This window comes from Hyaloscypha bicolor (assembly GCF_002865645.1).
Source record: "Hyaloscypha bicolor E unplaced genomic scaffold K444scaffold_136, whole genome shotgun sequence".
NCBI classification, from domain to species: domain Eukaryota; kingdom Fungi; phylum Ascomycota; class Leotiomycetes; order Helotiales; family Hyaloscyphaceae; genus Hyaloscypha; species Hyaloscypha bicolor.
The window spans coordinates 1678069-1692250 of NW_020194638.1; the positions used below are offsets into that span (position 1 = coordinate 1678069).

The 14182-nt window shown below is 48.1% G+C and overlaps 6 protein-coding genes across 6 annotated transcripts; 4 read left to right on the forward strand and 2 right to left on the reverse strand.

Annotated features, from left to right (window-relative positions):
- The first annotated feature begins 291 nt into the window (after positions 1 to 291).
- On the forward strand, positions 292 to 3744 carry K444DRAFT_618720 (glycosyltransferase family 39 protein). The gene is made up of 5 exons (XM_024881378.1): positions 292 to 747; positions 804 to 1093; positions 1143 to 1426; positions 1471 to 2937; positions 3017 to 3744. The coding sequence occupies exons 1-5, from the start codon at positions 512 to 514 to the stop codon at positions 3581 to 3583; spliced, it is 2844 nt and encodes a 947-aa protein (XP_024731162.1). The 5' UTR covers positions 292 to 511; the 3' UTR covers positions 3584 to 3744.
- Positions 3745 to 5452: 1708 nt separating this feature from the next.
- On the forward strand, positions 5453 to 5842 carry K444DRAFT_540685 (ankyrin repeat protein; the record flags this gene model as incomplete). The annotated part of the gene is made up of 1 exon (XM_024875734.1): positions 5453 to 5842. One exon carries the CDS (start codon positions 5453 to 5455, stop codon positions 5840 to 5842), a length of 390 nt encoding a protein of 129 aa, XP_024731163.1.
- A 128-nt stretch (positions 5843 to 5970) lies between these two features.
- Positions 5971 to 6721, reverse strand: K444DRAFT_667850 (uncharacterized protein; the record flags this gene model as incomplete). The annotated part of the gene is made up of 3 exons (XM_024887344.1): positions 5971 to 6183; positions 6312 to 6441; positions 6492 to 6721. The coding sequence occupies 3 exons, from the start codon at positions 6719 to 6721 to the stop codon at positions 5971 to 5973; spliced, it is 573 nt and encodes a 190-aa protein (XP_024731164.1).
- A 352-nt stretch (positions 6722 to 7073) lies between these two features.
- K444DRAFT_635010 (HET-domain-containing protein) lies at positions 7074 to 9276 on the forward strand (the record flags this gene model as incomplete). Its single annotated transcript, XM_024883821.1, has 2 exons — positions 7074 to 8163; positions 8351 to 9276. The coding sequence occupies 2 exons, from the start codon at positions 7074 to 7076 to the stop codon at positions 9274 to 9276; spliced, it is 2016 nt and encodes a 671-aa protein (XP_024731165.1).
- Positions 9277 to 10198: 922 nt separating this feature from the next.
- Positions 10199 to 10935, reverse strand: K444DRAFT_667852 (uncharacterized protein; the record flags this gene model as incomplete). The annotated part of the gene is made up of 2 exons (XM_024887345.1): positions 10199 to 10650; positions 10707 to 10935. 2 exons carry the CDS (start codon positions 10933 to 10935, stop codon positions 10199 to 10201), a joined length of 681 nt encoding a protein of 226 aa, XP_024731166.1.
- A 918-nt stretch (positions 10936 to 11853) lies between these two features.
- On the forward strand, positions 11854 to 13645 carry K444DRAFT_618722 (uncharacterized protein). Its single transcript, XM_024881379.1, has 6 exons — positions 11854 to 11998; positions 12053 to 12128; positions 12177 to 12680; positions 12732 to 12805; positions 13038 to 13108; positions 13156 to 13645. The coding sequence occupies exons 1-6, from the start codon at positions 11952 to 11954 to the stop codon at positions 13251 to 13253; spliced, it is 870 nt and encodes a 289-aa protein (XP_024731167.1). The 5' UTR covers positions 11854 to 11951; the 3' UTR covers positions 13254 to 13645.
- Positions 13646 to 14182: the final 537 nt, after the last annotated feature.

The window sequence follows — 14182 nt, forward strand, 5'->3', positions numbered from 1 at the left end:
TAATTAGGACCCCTGACGTTTCCAACCTTTTCTATTTTCAGACATGTGCTCTGAATCTTTTTCCGGGGATTGAAAGTTTACGAAGGGTATTGGTTGAATGAAGAATAGATGAACTAAAAGCCACATCGTGATTGATTCTAGTTAAAAAGGAGATAAGAACGAAAGATAATTGTGGATTTTGTAAACAAATTTATGTTCAACTGCAGGCTTGCCCTGGTGCCGTTGGCCAGCAGCTCAGCCGAAGATCTGGCTTCTAGCTGGAGAAAAGGGATGCCATACGCGCACCTTTCCTGCTCTCCCACCTCAAGCGGTCACCCAACCCTTCGATAGCCCGCTTTTCTCTCCTCAACTTCGATGTTACACTTTTAATATCTTTGCGACTTCTTGTCCACATTCGTTAAGTGATTGCGAGAAGTGTACCGGTGCTGAACGAGTGGTATCGCGTTCGAGAGCGCGCGAGCTCTACTCATCTACAGCCTTCCTCGTACCACAGTCAAATACCGCTGCAAATATGGCCAAATCAGCAAAGTCAGGAAATTCGACGCCTGCGAAGGTCTCGCAGAGCGCCGAACGCCCAACAATTGTCAAAAAGCCCGAGGACTACACCTCGGAAGGTGTCGAAGATCATGATGTCTTCCTCCTCCCAGGATCCGACTACCAGGCTATGATTGCCGTCACAGTCCTGGCAACAATTGTCAGGCTGTTCAGGATATACCAACCTAGTAGTGTAGTCTTCGATGAGGTCCAGTGCGTGTCTCCCCTTGTGTGCAATATCTTGACAACTATTGACTTACCTTCAATAGTTTCGGCGGGTTCGCAACGAAATACATTAAGGGGAAATTTTTTATGGATGTCCATCCCCCTCTTGCGAAACTACTCATCACACTTGCCGGATGGCTAGCTGGATTCGATGGAGAATTTGACTTCAAGGATATTGGAAAAGACTACCTCGAGCCCGGAGTTCCATACGTGGCCATGAGAATGCTGCCAGCTATCTGTGGTATCCTTCTGGTTCCTACTATGTTTCTGACGCTTAAAGCTGCGGGATGCAGAACAATGACTGCCGTTATGGGTTCCTGCTTGATTGTCTTCGGTAAGAATTCGTGGACCCAGCTCAGCTCAATTATCTAATGATTTTCTAGAAAACGGTCTCCTTACCCAGGCTCGATTGATTCTCCTCGATTCCCCTCTCATGATCATGACAGCCTTCACTGGACTGGCATTCACATCGTTCACAAATCAGCATGAGCAGGGTCCTTCGAAAGCGTTCCAGCCAACTTGGTGGTTCTGGCTTGCCATGACAGGTCTTGGACTTGGTGCGACTGCCAGTATCAAATGGGTTGGACTTTTCACAATTGCCTGGGTCGGATCCTTGACTATCTTGCAGCTATGGGTTTTGCTTGGAGACGTCAAGACAGTGACTCCTGTGAGTTGTTCGTTCTGTAGGGAGAATGTTACTGACCGGAATAGCGCCTGTTTACCAAGCATCTGGTTGCTAGAATCTTTTGCCTTATTGTCATTCCTGTTTCATTCTACATGGCCATGTTTGGAATTCACTTCCTCTGCCTCGTCAACCCGGGAGACGGCGATGGATTCATGAGTTCGGAATTCCAGGCGACTCTCAACTCGAAGGCTATGCAGGATGTTCCAGTGGATGTGGCATTCGGAAGTCGAGTCAGCATAAGACATCACAATACTCAAGGAGGATATCTGCATTCGCACAACCTCATGTACCCAACTGGCAGCAAACAGCAACAGATCACTCTCTACCCCCATAAGGATGAGAACAACCTTTGGCTCCTCGAGAATATGACCCAACCTCTTGATATCAATGGAGAGCCTATCAATGGCTCGCTTGCTTGGGACGCCCTTCCCTCACCCGAGTTCATCAAAGATGGTGACACCGTCAAGCTTTACCACATGACCACCCATCGCAGACTTCACTCTCACGATGTTCGTCCTCCGGTCACAGAGGCAGATTGGCAAAGCGAAGTATCGGCGTATGGTTATGAAGGTTTCGAGGGAGATGCCAATGATTATTTCCGAGTCGAAATCATCAAGAAGTCGTCTGACGGCGAGGAAGCGAAGAAACGCCTCCGAACTATTGAGACCAAGTTCAAGCTCGTACATGTAATGACTGGCTGTGTTCTGTTCTCGCACAAGGTTAAGTTACCTGAGTGGGCATCCGAGCAACAAGAAGTTACCTGCGCAAAGGGAGGCACTCTTCCCAACAGCATCTGGTATGTTGAACAGAATGAGCATCCACAACTTGGTGAGACCGCCGAGAAAGTCAACTACAAGAACCCTGGCTTCTTTGGAAAATTCTGGGAGCTGCAAAAGGTCATGTGGCACACCAATGCTGGTCTTGTTGAGTCTCACGCTTGGGATTCTCGACCACCCTCTTGGCCTATCCTCAGACGCGGTATCAACTTCTGGGGTAAAGACAATCGCCAAATTTACCTCATTGGAAACCCAATTGTTTGGTGGACCTCCACCTTGGCCGTTGCTATCTTCGTTGTCTTCAAGGGCATCGCAGTTCTCCGCTGGCAACGAGGATTCAAGGACTACAATAACACCATCTTCAAGCGTTTCGATTACGAAATTGGTACTATGGTCTTGGCATGGGCGTTCCATTACTTCCCATTCTACTTGATGCAACGTCAACTATTCCTGCATCACTACTTCCCAGCTCTCTACTTCGCAGTCATGGCCCTGTGCCAAGTATACGACTATGTCACCGCTCGTGTTCCTGGTATTGGTCTCCGTGAAAATCCTCTCTTCGGCCGTCTTGGAGCTATTATCTTTTTGGCACTCACCATAGTGGCATTTGCCATTTACTCTCCTCTGGCCTACGGCAATCCATGGACTCAAGCTGCTTGCAAGCAAGCCAAACTGTTCGAGACATGGGACTGGGATTGCAATACTTTCCTTACCGAAGTAAGCGTTTCTCATGTTCCTCCCCCGGGCCTCCCGAATCGGCGAAGAGGTGGCTAGAGCTCAATGCTGACTTACCTAGTACTCTCAATACTCCACTCAGTCTATCAACGCAAATGCCGATGTTCACAAGACAGATTCACCTTTGATTCCAACCAACGCTCCTGTGGCTCCAGCTGGTGACCAAGCTGCACAGCAACCTCTCATGGAAGATCGCGCAGGCATATCCGAAGCCCCCCCCCCAGCAGTGTCTGCTCCTCCTGTCGCTTTACCAGCTGGGCAGAGCATCCTCTCTCGAGAAGAGAAGGTTGAGTACAGAGACCAAGACGGTAATCTCTTGGATCCGGAACAAGTCAAAGCCCTCGAAGGAAAAGTCAGCTTCAAAACCCGCTATGAAACCAGAACTCGCCTGGTCGATGCCCATGGCAACGAAATTCCTCAACCAGACGGAGCAGGTGTCGCTCCACCTCATCCCGATGTCGAGGGTGTTGATTCTTCGACCGTCGGTAAACCAGAGCCGGAATCTCAAGATGCACCAGTCGCCCAAAAGGAGGTTCGCGCTGATGAGAGCAAGGAGGAGAGTATCGCAAAGTCGGATAAGGGTGCCGCAAAGCCTGCGAGTGAAGGCAACGACGCAACTGCCGCATAAGATGGTAAATTTCCTTGTGTTTGGTGAAGGAGATGGCGTGGGTTATGGACATCTTGGGAGACGCATCGACGCCTTTGTATACTAGAAATGCATACAAGGCATCTCACTATTCTGATGGCTTTACGGTCGGATTGGACTTTCTAAATAATGTAGATTCTGTGATTATACCAAGTGGTAGTGTGAGAGACTGCCCAGCAGTCGTGACATTGAGATTACCAAACTCTGGCTTCGAGTTGAAGCGGAGTGGCCTTCTGTTGCAGCAGCCTCGCTCAATGGCATTCCGAACTCCGACAAAGTGAATTTCTCCCGGCTGTTATATACCGAAATAAGGCAAGTTTGTGCAGAGATCTCCAGTCAGCAAACTCTAAGTGAGTTTGAGTGAACACAACTTGTAATTCCTTGCACTAAACTGCTCAAGGTTAAGGATTGTTAGTAACGCCCTATGTAACCGCGAGGTTCGAGCAATATAGGGAACAGCCGGCTTAGAAGAGATATGCTCTGCCACAAGTAAACCAGCGAAAGCGAGTTTCTTGGTCCGAAAGGATTTCTTTTGCCGCTTTGATTTGTTTTGGGGGGGCGTGGTTGAAATTGCTGTTTTTTTAATTTTTTTTGAGCTCGCTTAGATGTAAGCGAGTGAAGATATACACAATACTGGGTTCAGCGCGATCGACAAGTTCTAGCTCTTTCGCATCTCAAAAGAGTATATACATCACTCTGAAGTTGACCTTTAAGGCGCTCTACCAAGAATCGAGTGCTAGCATCAATTTGACTAGGAATTTAACTGAAGTGCTCCATCATACGATACTGGAAGAACACAGTGATCGATGAATTTCAGAGATTCTTACTTAATAATAAGGGCTCTGTTACGGGATCATCAGATAATACTTGTCGTTAGCTTTGTGCTTGTTGCCCTTCTCGAAACAGCTCTATGTTTTGCTCATGTGCTTGTAGTTGTTTTCGCCACCGCTATTTTTTCACCATTTCTTGAGCACCCCAAGTGTAGCCCAATATTTAGCATACCGTCTGCCGCGACGCATGACAGTTCCGAGTCAGCTCGAGAAATTTTCTAAGCAGTTGTTGAGAAGCGAAGGAGCTCTCCGTCTCCTGCTGCCTTACAGGAAATTTCCGACGCGAAATGTGAAATGTCGGGAACTAGCAAATGTTCGTTGCCGCATTCCAGTCCTTCAGATAGTCGATATAATGGAACAGCGAGAGTGGTTAGGTAAAAAGATAAAGTTGCACCACCCCAACTGATTCTAAAATGCGAATCAATATATGTCGAGGTGGGACCTGCACCTTTCGGTGGCTTACGAAAGTAGCGCCTTGCACCTGACTTTGTGCAACTCACCCTTCCATTATCTCTGAACATCGCCCACGACACTTTAAGTCTGGAAGCAATTTTCGGTATCGTCTCTTGCAGCAAGATAACAACGCTTTGTGCCGCGACTCGAGATTTCACTAATTACTTTCTGCTTTTTACCCTGTCTCTACAGAAGTGATTTTTCCCACTGAGTCACCGACCGTGTGATATCCAATCACATGGCGCAATCCACTTCAACGGAATTGCTTCAACGGTTAGATTCAGACTCTTATTCTGATGGTTCAACGAGAAATGTAGCTGTTGCAACTTCTGCCACGAATCAAAATAGTTTCGACGAAGAGATCAGTGAGGAAGACAGATGTCAGATTTGCAACTGGCAGCCCGAGACGGCGGGCTCGAGACCGTTGAAGCAGGCGCTAGTATCAACGTGCCTGCGAGCAAGTACAATGGCAGAACGGCGCTGCAAGCAGCGTCCGAAGGCGCCCACTTGGCCATTGTAAAGAAGGTCTTAGGAATGGAGGCGATCGCCAATGCCGGCCCAGCTCATTATGGAGTTGCAGACTGCCGCAAATGGGCATGCTGAAGTTGTGCGATTTCTTGTACGCATGGGCGCTGATGTCAATACGCACCCCTCTCGGTACTGGGGGCTAACAGCTCTTCAACATGCGGCTCTGGAAGAGAGGCTTGAAGTCGTTGAGGAGCTTCTTCGTGCAGGAACAAATGTCAACGCCCCTGGTGGCTATCTCAGCCCCAAGCTGGATTTGTATGCCGCTGCGGAAGGTGGTCATCTGGATGTTGTTGAGAAACTTCTTGCAGCAGGTGCTCAAGTTGATGCAATTTCAGGGAACAGAAAGCAGACAGTATTACAAGTTGCTTTGAAAAGGGGACATGTAGAGCTTGCGAAAAAATTGAAGATGTCGGGACTAGAAATGAGTTAGGTGAAGACAGGATATTCAAATCTAGTCAATATCCCAATGCAAGCTAGACAAGGGGGCGTTTACAGGTCTAGCTCGGATTTGAGATAGGACTTGATCGCAAATAACTCCTTCCCAATGTATATTGCGCCTCACTTCCTTGGCTCTCGCATCATACAGGAAGAAGTTTGTGTGCCTCCCCCACAACTTTCATCCAGCTGAACCACGATCGTGTTTTGGATTTCAAAGCCAAATTTCTTGTAAAGAGCAACTGACATCGGAGATGCCTCGACCCAGCAGGTCAATCCTTTTTCCTCCGCAAGCTCAGTAGTCCAGGATAAATGCAGGCTTGCACAGCCTCGTCTCTAATACGAGGGTAGAGTTCCCAACATTTTCAACTCTAGTGGGCGTTAGGCTTCTCTCAGAGCTGGGAGGAAGATGACTGACGAAGCTGTGGCCGCTCTCCAAGGATACGATCGCGAGCCTCACGCACCTTTTTCGTAAAGTCTGTTGCGAAAGGATCATTGAGCCCTTTCGGAGTCGAAGATCGCACTGGCTTGAAGTTTTCTGGGAGACCTGTGGGAGTCAACCGGGTCTCTGGCTCACAAATCGAGAGTCCGGACCTGTTGGTGTTCTCAGAGTAGCTCCAGCATCCGTAAAAGCAAATGACCACTTTAAGTAGCTCACAACCTCGCTAGTATCAGTATCAACGACTACTTTGTAATGAGCGGATATGTCGCCGTAGTTGTTTGGCCATCTGGAGATGACGCCTGCAACTTGCTTGTCGAATGGCTTTCCTGGATACAAGCTCTTCTGAAATGGATCGTCGAAGAAAGCACTGATGCAGACGTTGGCGATGGCTTTGCCATCCTTGAAGTCCGCTTCTTGGAACTGGAGAGGCATCTTTTCTGGTGGATTGGGTGTAGCAGAGAGTTTGGCTTAGTTTTAATACTGAATGGTAAAGTGGCTGCCTGGATTTGTTAAGCTTGAAACGTTTCTGAGTGATATCGAACAATATCAGGACCGAGATATACTTCCTTTTCCGGGAGCCTTGAAAAGAGGGGCCCAGCTCTGAGCCTGAGTGGGTTTCGTTCGAATCAAGTACCCCTGAACTGGGCCTACCCATTTAGGGTGGTCACGTGCTAGACGTATTTTGCCAATTCTCGACCTTCGTTTCTAGCTCCTGTTCATATGTACTATCTAATCGAAGGTAGTAGGATACCACCTTGAACATCACAGAATCCATACATCTAAGATGGCCTTAGATGCGGTATCCGCTTCTACAAGCTCTCAATATCAGTACGAAAAGCTCACCGAGCCCGATGCACTTCGACTCGTTCTCCTACGGCCTTCCCGAGAGCTGCAAAATCCTCTAGAATGTTATCTGATTAGTACTACATTATCAAACTGTGAGAATGACCTCCTCGATCACTATACAGCCCTATCCTACGTCTGGGGTGACCAATCGCGCAGAGTTTCGATCAAAGTTGCTGGTCAAGCGCTCTCAATAACCGCATCTTTGGACACAGCTCTTCGTCATCTGAGAGATTCATCAAGGACAAGGAGAATCTGGGCAGATGCTATTTGCATTAATCAGAGTGATTCTGAAGAGCGGAATCAACAGGTACGGCAGATGGCCTCGGTCTATGCAACCGCACAGCATACAGTCATCTGGATCGGGGATGGGAACCCAGAAACAGACCAGCTCTTCAAGACCCTCAAATTCATTGCTTCTCAGAGGCTTCTTGGGAAATCTGCTGGAACCCCTCATGCGATGGAGGTCAGTCAACAAGTTCGATTGTCGGCTTCCCAGACCATACTTGCGCGACATTGGTTCAGAAGAGTCTGGGTCTTGCAGGAATTGGTTCGATCCCGTGATCCATGGGTGCAATGCGGCACGTTTCTTGTCAAATGGCAAGACTTGAAGAACGATATTACGACAAATGCTCGTGATATTGGAGCAGAAAAGGTGCAGCTCGTTGAGGATATGGCGAAGCTGCATTCAGAGCACCATCTGAGCAGATTCCGACACCTGTCAGGATATAATTCTGAGGACCTGATGAGCGTTGCAGGAAGACTCTTGACTTTGTTGATATCCAGAAGAGCTCTTGGAGTGCAGGATCCCAGGGACCGGCTGTTCGCTCATGTCGGTTTACTGGGGAGTGTGAGCCTTGATAAATCGCTTCTCCAACTGATTGAGGTCGATTATGGAAAGGAAGAAAGCTTGGTTTTCTTCGAGATCGCACGTTTCCTCACCAAGGCCTTTCAAGACTATCGTATACTGTCTCTCCTCGAATACGGGCACGCTACGAACTCCACACATCTTCCTTCCTGGGTTCCAGACTGTAGGTGTTGGGAGAAATTCCTTTCCTATTTCCGAAGTTTCATGCTTTCTCCACAGACATTGTTCCATTTCTCTCGGAACAATCTTCATCGAGCAATTGCTGACTTCCCCTTACCTAGGGGGCGTCGAGAATCCGCCAATGTTTGAGAGTCTCTCTTCGGCGCTTAAACTAGAGGATGAGACATCAGCATCATACTTTCCACCAAATCCTCGGTGTCTCAGTTTTTGGGTTCCTGAATTCCGTGTATTGGCTTCTGCCGGATGGTCCGTTGCGCGAATTCATGGCTTGAGCTCTGGAGAAGCCAACCTAAGGCTCGGAAACCCAAAATCCAGGGCGCTATTCGACTCTTTGAAGAAAGAGGTCTTGAATAACCCTAAATATCACTGCAAAATGAAAGAATTGTTATCGTTGTTGGCAGCTGGTATCACAGAAAGTTACGAGAAATGGCAACAAGTACTTAAGGATTGTGACACCCCTGATCCAGCGAAGGTTTTCACAGCCATTGAAATCCAGCTTGGGAAATTTGAGGAGCCGTACGACCCTCAAGCATTTTTGAAAAACTCGAGGCTTTTTCAAAGTACAACAGAAATCTGCCAAACAGAAAAAACTCTTCGACATGGAATCCAAGCCACCTGCGATTACCTCACCGAGGAACTATTGCCACAGAAACAAGTTGCTTTGTTCGGGGGGGCTCAACCTATAAGCAACACTAGAATATTCAAGTTTGAGTCCCAATCCTTGTTAGCCCATCTCACTATGCTGGGCTACGGGAATGAAGTTAAAAATATGTTTTGCTACCGCAAATTGGCAACACTTGAAGATAGCACTCCTGCTCTGGTGCCAAAGTCGACACAACCAGGCGATGTTGTTGCAATACTTATGCGCCACGCAATACCCCTGGTTCTGCGACCAATTGAGGTGGAGAAACCAAGCCTTGAAGAGAATATCCGATCCCAGATTGTCAAGGATGGGTACCATTATCTAAAGCGGAAGAAGATCGAGCACTTTCGAGTGGTTGGGGAGTGCTTTGTTGAGGGCCTCATGTATGGCGAAACCTACAAGAGATATAAGGCAGATCTGAGCAGACAACCAAGAGTACTTGCTCTTCATTGAATTCATCAAAGAAGCTATCCTCCGGGAAATGTGAAGGTCATGGACCCTCAAAGAGCCTGAAGGTTCTTGCGCTGGGTGAGTTAAGTGAAGGATGAAAGGGACCAGGGGATGGTGCAACCTCACAGGCAAAGGCAAGATCAAAGAGCTTTGCGGATCAGGAAAGCGCGACCGCTCCTGAGCAACTCCTCCAATCAACCAATTTTGGAAGGCGTGGGCAACACACATTTTGGCCAGCGCAATCATTGTCTAGGCAAAGTCTTGTATTAACTGGAGCTATCACTAGACTTCCGTTCAAGCCAGACGTTGCATCTCAAGAAAGGAGATTGACATTCGTGGAGATTGTTCCCCATCGTTCAAATATAATCCTAAATGCCCGCTTAGACGGTCTTTTGTAGCGAAACTGCATATAGGAGAAGGAGTCGCCGAGGCTAGATCGGTAGTCATATTGGACGAAAATGCATGCATTTCAACCCAAGCTCCTAACGCCCGCCATCCAAATCCAGAAAATCTCAAAGCAAGCGTGCCCATACCTTATGCCCATTACCCGCCTCCCCAGCTCCAATTTTTCTCGTCGTCGGTCGTTTCCTCCAATGCTTTTGCCCCCAATTTACATTGCAAAAAGGTACACACCGTCTCTCCAACAGTGTTTCAGGTTGGTGAACCTCCAAAGCCCACACCGCCTTAGTCTCATCAAACCAAATATAGCCATCAAACTAACTCGGCAAGATGGCATGGCAGTAATGAGATTGCCTCTCCGTATCGGGACGATAAATCACGCCGATAAATCTACCCAGACACTTCTTCATCAACTCCTGTCTCAACTTCTCATCATACTTTCCCTCTCTGAGATCCAGAAAGAAGCTTTTGATACCCGTTTGACGAACCAAAAACTCATAGCTGTCTGGAAGACTAGGAAGAACTTTCATAATCTGCAAGTCAGCGTCCCACTCATTCGCAGCTGCAACAGTTCCAGTGTGAGTACCGCCTTTCGAGCAAGCTGGCCGAGGTTGAGTTCACTACGGTGCCATCCCATGGAACTCGCTCTGGCATTACCAAGGTGGCTATTGCGAACCCAAACAACCGCCTTTGCGCCTTTGCCTTTGTGGTCGAGGATTCGCTGGAGAGTCTCGAACTTGTGAGGATCACGGAAGTTCCAGGACTCAGCTGAGCTGAAATACATGGCCTTGTAGTACTCCTCTGCATCTATTCGAGTGTCAGAATACTTATTTGCTTCTTGTAAAGGGAACCTAACCGCAACCAACCGCACATTCTGCTCTGAGCTGTGAAACTCCTCTCCATCCTCAATGTGGGACGAGTACTCAATTCTATTCTTGAGTAGCTCCCTCAACATCTTGACCATATCGGTTCTGCAGTCTTTGAAGGGGCAAAGCAAGAAAGCAAGACCGTATTCTTGCGGGTGTTGAACCCACGATTAGAGTGCTCCGTGTCTCTCCTAGCAACCACTACCATCTTCGGGTCAATATGGTCAAGATACTTAATCACAGCACGGATGGAGGCTCCCATGGAATAGAGTTCCAAACCACAGATTGCGGCTTTTTGATCTCTCTTAAGATCTTTGTTGTGCCCTCTCATCAACTTGGATGAAAAGGGAAGCTGCTTCTCGTTATCTACAAGCAACGGCCACCAGGCGCAGGGCATTGAGAAAAGAAAGGCACGTCGAATGCATCACAACCAGGGAGGGCAATGATAATGGGAGACTCGGGGTTTTGGTAGCTTCTCCATCAAGATTGCTTCCGGTCTCTTTCCGAGTGTCTGTCGAAAACCTCATCTTTGACTTGCATACGAAACGCGAGCTTCTTATCGATGATCAGAATCAAAGACGGCGCAATATCTAGGACGACAACGAGCTCCTTTTCTAAACCAAGAATTCTGCCGATATTTGATACCATGCAATACCTCAAAAGATATTATCTGCTGGGGGAAGCTGGTGTGGGGATTGGTTGAATGCACATTTAATGATGGTGACCATATTGAGCCAGGCCAAGAGATCGTGTGGCCCGGGGGGTATGGATCTTTAAGTTGTGCCCTCATGCCCCCCGTGCCCCAATACTTAAGCTAACCAATGGATTCCGTAGTGCAGCTTGTGATTCTCTCCACATCTTGAACTTATAAGACATTGGGCGAACTCTGCGCAGCTCGAGAATGCATAAATATTGTGTTCGAAAACGGCCTCCAAACTGGCATCGATTCAACGCTAATGTTTTCCTCGGTTTTGGCCCTACGAAATTGATGAGAGAGAGAACCAAAGCAAAGATTTTTGTTCGAATCCGACTCCCTCAAAGCCACATGTCTTTCAAGGTTGGGACGAGTCCTCGTGATCATGAAGGCCCGCCGTTTGAAGGCCGATGGAACTCCATACAGGCCTCAGCTCGATCGTGATGATCAGTGACGCCGTTGCACTCGCAGAAGGAAGCTGTGAATCACTCGAAGGTTGACTGTGATGAGGTCAGTTGCGATTCAAGTAACCCGTGAAGGAGGCGCTAGGGGCGAAGCCACAGCTGCCAAGCCCTGATGACGTTGATCATCAGGTCGAAAGTTCTCTCCCTATTCAGGTCATCCACGGAACTTCCAAGAAGCTCCCTCAAAATTACAAAGATTGCTTTCTGATTAATTCTCCCAAGTTTTCAACGACCGAGAAAACGATATTCGCCAACATGTCGAGCAGAATTGATAAAGCCAAGGCTGATGCGAAGGAGGTTGCGTGAGTTGACCCCAGACCGCATATTTTCTCACGCACGTGCTAATAAGTTCATAGTGTGGAGGACTTCAATAAGGCAAAGACCATGGCAACGCAAGCTGCTAAGTCTGGGGCTTACCTGTATCCTATCAAGGTCCTTTATTTTCGATCAGGCCAAAGCTCATCAACTGACGATTTTCAGGGTATCTTCTACTTCCTCAGCCACCGCACATTGTGGAAGCCTCTCCTCTCAAAGTTGGCACCAACGATGACGTTGTCGGTTGGAGTTATTGCTTTTATGTTCATATTTGCATATCTTCCGCAACTTGCTGTGCTCGTCTTCGTCAACGGTCCTCTTGCAGCCTTCACCACAATCCTCCTCACGCTTAGTGAAAGCTCCACGCTCATCACACTGCTTTCGAGAACTTTCTTGATCCAAGATGCTTTGGTGGATACTTTTGATGGAGTCTTGGTCGCAAGAAAACAGACAGCTATTTTGTCTGAAGGTCGTCAACTCAAATCCGGAAACTTCAATGATCCTATTGCAAAGCTGGGAAAACTCATCAAGTCTCCATTTGAAAAGTTTACGCCAAAGGCTTTGATCAGATACGTTATGTATCTTCCACTGAATTTTATCCCTGTGGTGGGAACTGTGATCTTTGTTCTTTTGCAAGGTCGCACGAGAGGAAATTCAGTTCACACCCGAGTAAGAAGCTCATGTTTCTCATCGAGGCTTCGAGTAGCTGACCTTCCGTAGTACTTCCAACTGAAGAAGTGGACTAGACAACAAATTGATGAGTGGCTCAAAGAGAACACAGCCCCGTACACGGCGTAAGTTCCCAAACCAATCTCGATCTCTCGCAAGCTACACTCTGTCTGAAGCCTTCAGGAGGTGGCTGGACGCCACCACGCATTCTCAGCGGTGTTATTTGCTGTGAGTGCAGTAAACAAACGACCATCACCCCTTTAATAGCCCGAACTGCATGTGAACGTCCGGTGTACCGAGTTGGCGTCCTCGGTCAGCCACATCATGTTGTTGGATACCATGCTGACTTTGGAGCAGATTTGGTACAGTCGCCACTTTACTCGAATTGGTTCCAGTTGCCTCAATTCTGTTCTCCTTCACCAACACAGGCAAGTTCTCTCTTCACCGACATTTCTATTTTCGCTGATTTCTTCAGTGGGAGCTGCCCTCTGGGCAGCAGATATTGAGTCGAACAACACCCAGATGACAGAGATGACGACTCCGAAATCTCATGAGGCCAAGAAGGCTGAATAGTGCAGCCTCCCGAGATTAACCCTCGATCTGTGCAATCATCGGCTGATCAGGAGGTTGCATGCAGGTCCCGTCGACTCTCGTGTTACATTTCCGAGTGTACCCAGCCGCAGATCGCTGAGTATCGATCTTCCCTCGGGGCACTCAATCTCCGTACAAACCGTTTGTTTCATGGAACTTTTTCAGCGTGGCGTTGGTAGCGAGGTAGGAAATCGTCTTGAAGAACAGTAGCTTTGTATACACTCTCGGGGGTATCTTTCCGGGTATTTCAAGGATATGCAATGGTACAGGTTGAAGGCCAATTTTGAGGACATGTATGTTGGCAATATCAAATCGAGCCATAGGACCCAAAAAACACAAGTAGTGCATCACCGAGCAAGCTCTCTCTCCAGTTCACCGCATACAAACCCCTGCGTAAGACCTGAGCTTTCAAGCTTAACGGCCCGATGATGATCCCCAACTGTGTTTAACCACATATGCAGCTCCTCGACAACTGTTGGTTGCCCTCCAAACTCTGCCAACGGTGAAAGAAGTTCTCGCAATCTGCCAATGATTTTCCCTTTCATCATGCTTCTCCAAACAGACGTCACCCAAGCGATGCAGCTGCTACCCGAAGTCAACGGTGTGTTTGTACTTGTGCAGCATGAAAGTAATGTGACGCCTGTCGCTGCTGTGATTCTGCAGCCAGGCTACGCGTGGATTACACTGGCAGAAGACCCTGACTTTGCCGAGCTCCTTCGGGTCGAGCTCAGGTGGATGCAGATATCTCCCGCGAAACCTCCAGTCCAGTCCCTGCGCCGCTCTTTGGACCCCTCAAATCAGGTGATATTCATATGCAGGAACCTCCGACAATTGTAGAATATCGCGGAAGGCTGCAGCCTTACCAGCATTGCCCTGTCTCGTCAAAATTGACTCGCTGCAGCCTCCCTTCA

Coding starts and splice junctions, on each gene's coding strand:
- K444DRAFT_618722 (XM_024881379.1), top strand. CDS start 11,952: ATGTCGAGCAGAATTGATAAAGCCAAGGCTGATGCGAAGGAGGTTGC. Junction 12,129..12,176: donor CTTACCTGTATCCTATCAAG/GTCCTTTATTTT, acceptor GACGATTTTCAG/GGTATCTTCTACTTCCTCAG. Junction 12,806..13,037: donor AACACAGCCCCGTACACGGC/GTAAGTTCCCAA, acceptor ACTTTGGAGCAG/ATTTGGTACAGTCGCCACTT.
- K444DRAFT_618720 (XM_024881378.1), top strand. CDS start 512: ATGGCCAAATCAGCAAAGTCAGGAAATTCGACGCCTGCGAAGGTCTCG. Junction 1,427..1,470: donor ACGTCAAGACAGTGACTCCT/GTGAGTTGTTCG, acceptor TGACCGGAATAG/CGCCTGTTTACCAAGCATCT. Junction 2,938..3,016: donor GCAATACTTTCCTTACCGAA/GTAAGCGTTTCT, acceptor TGACTTACCTAG/TACTCTCAATACTCCACTCA.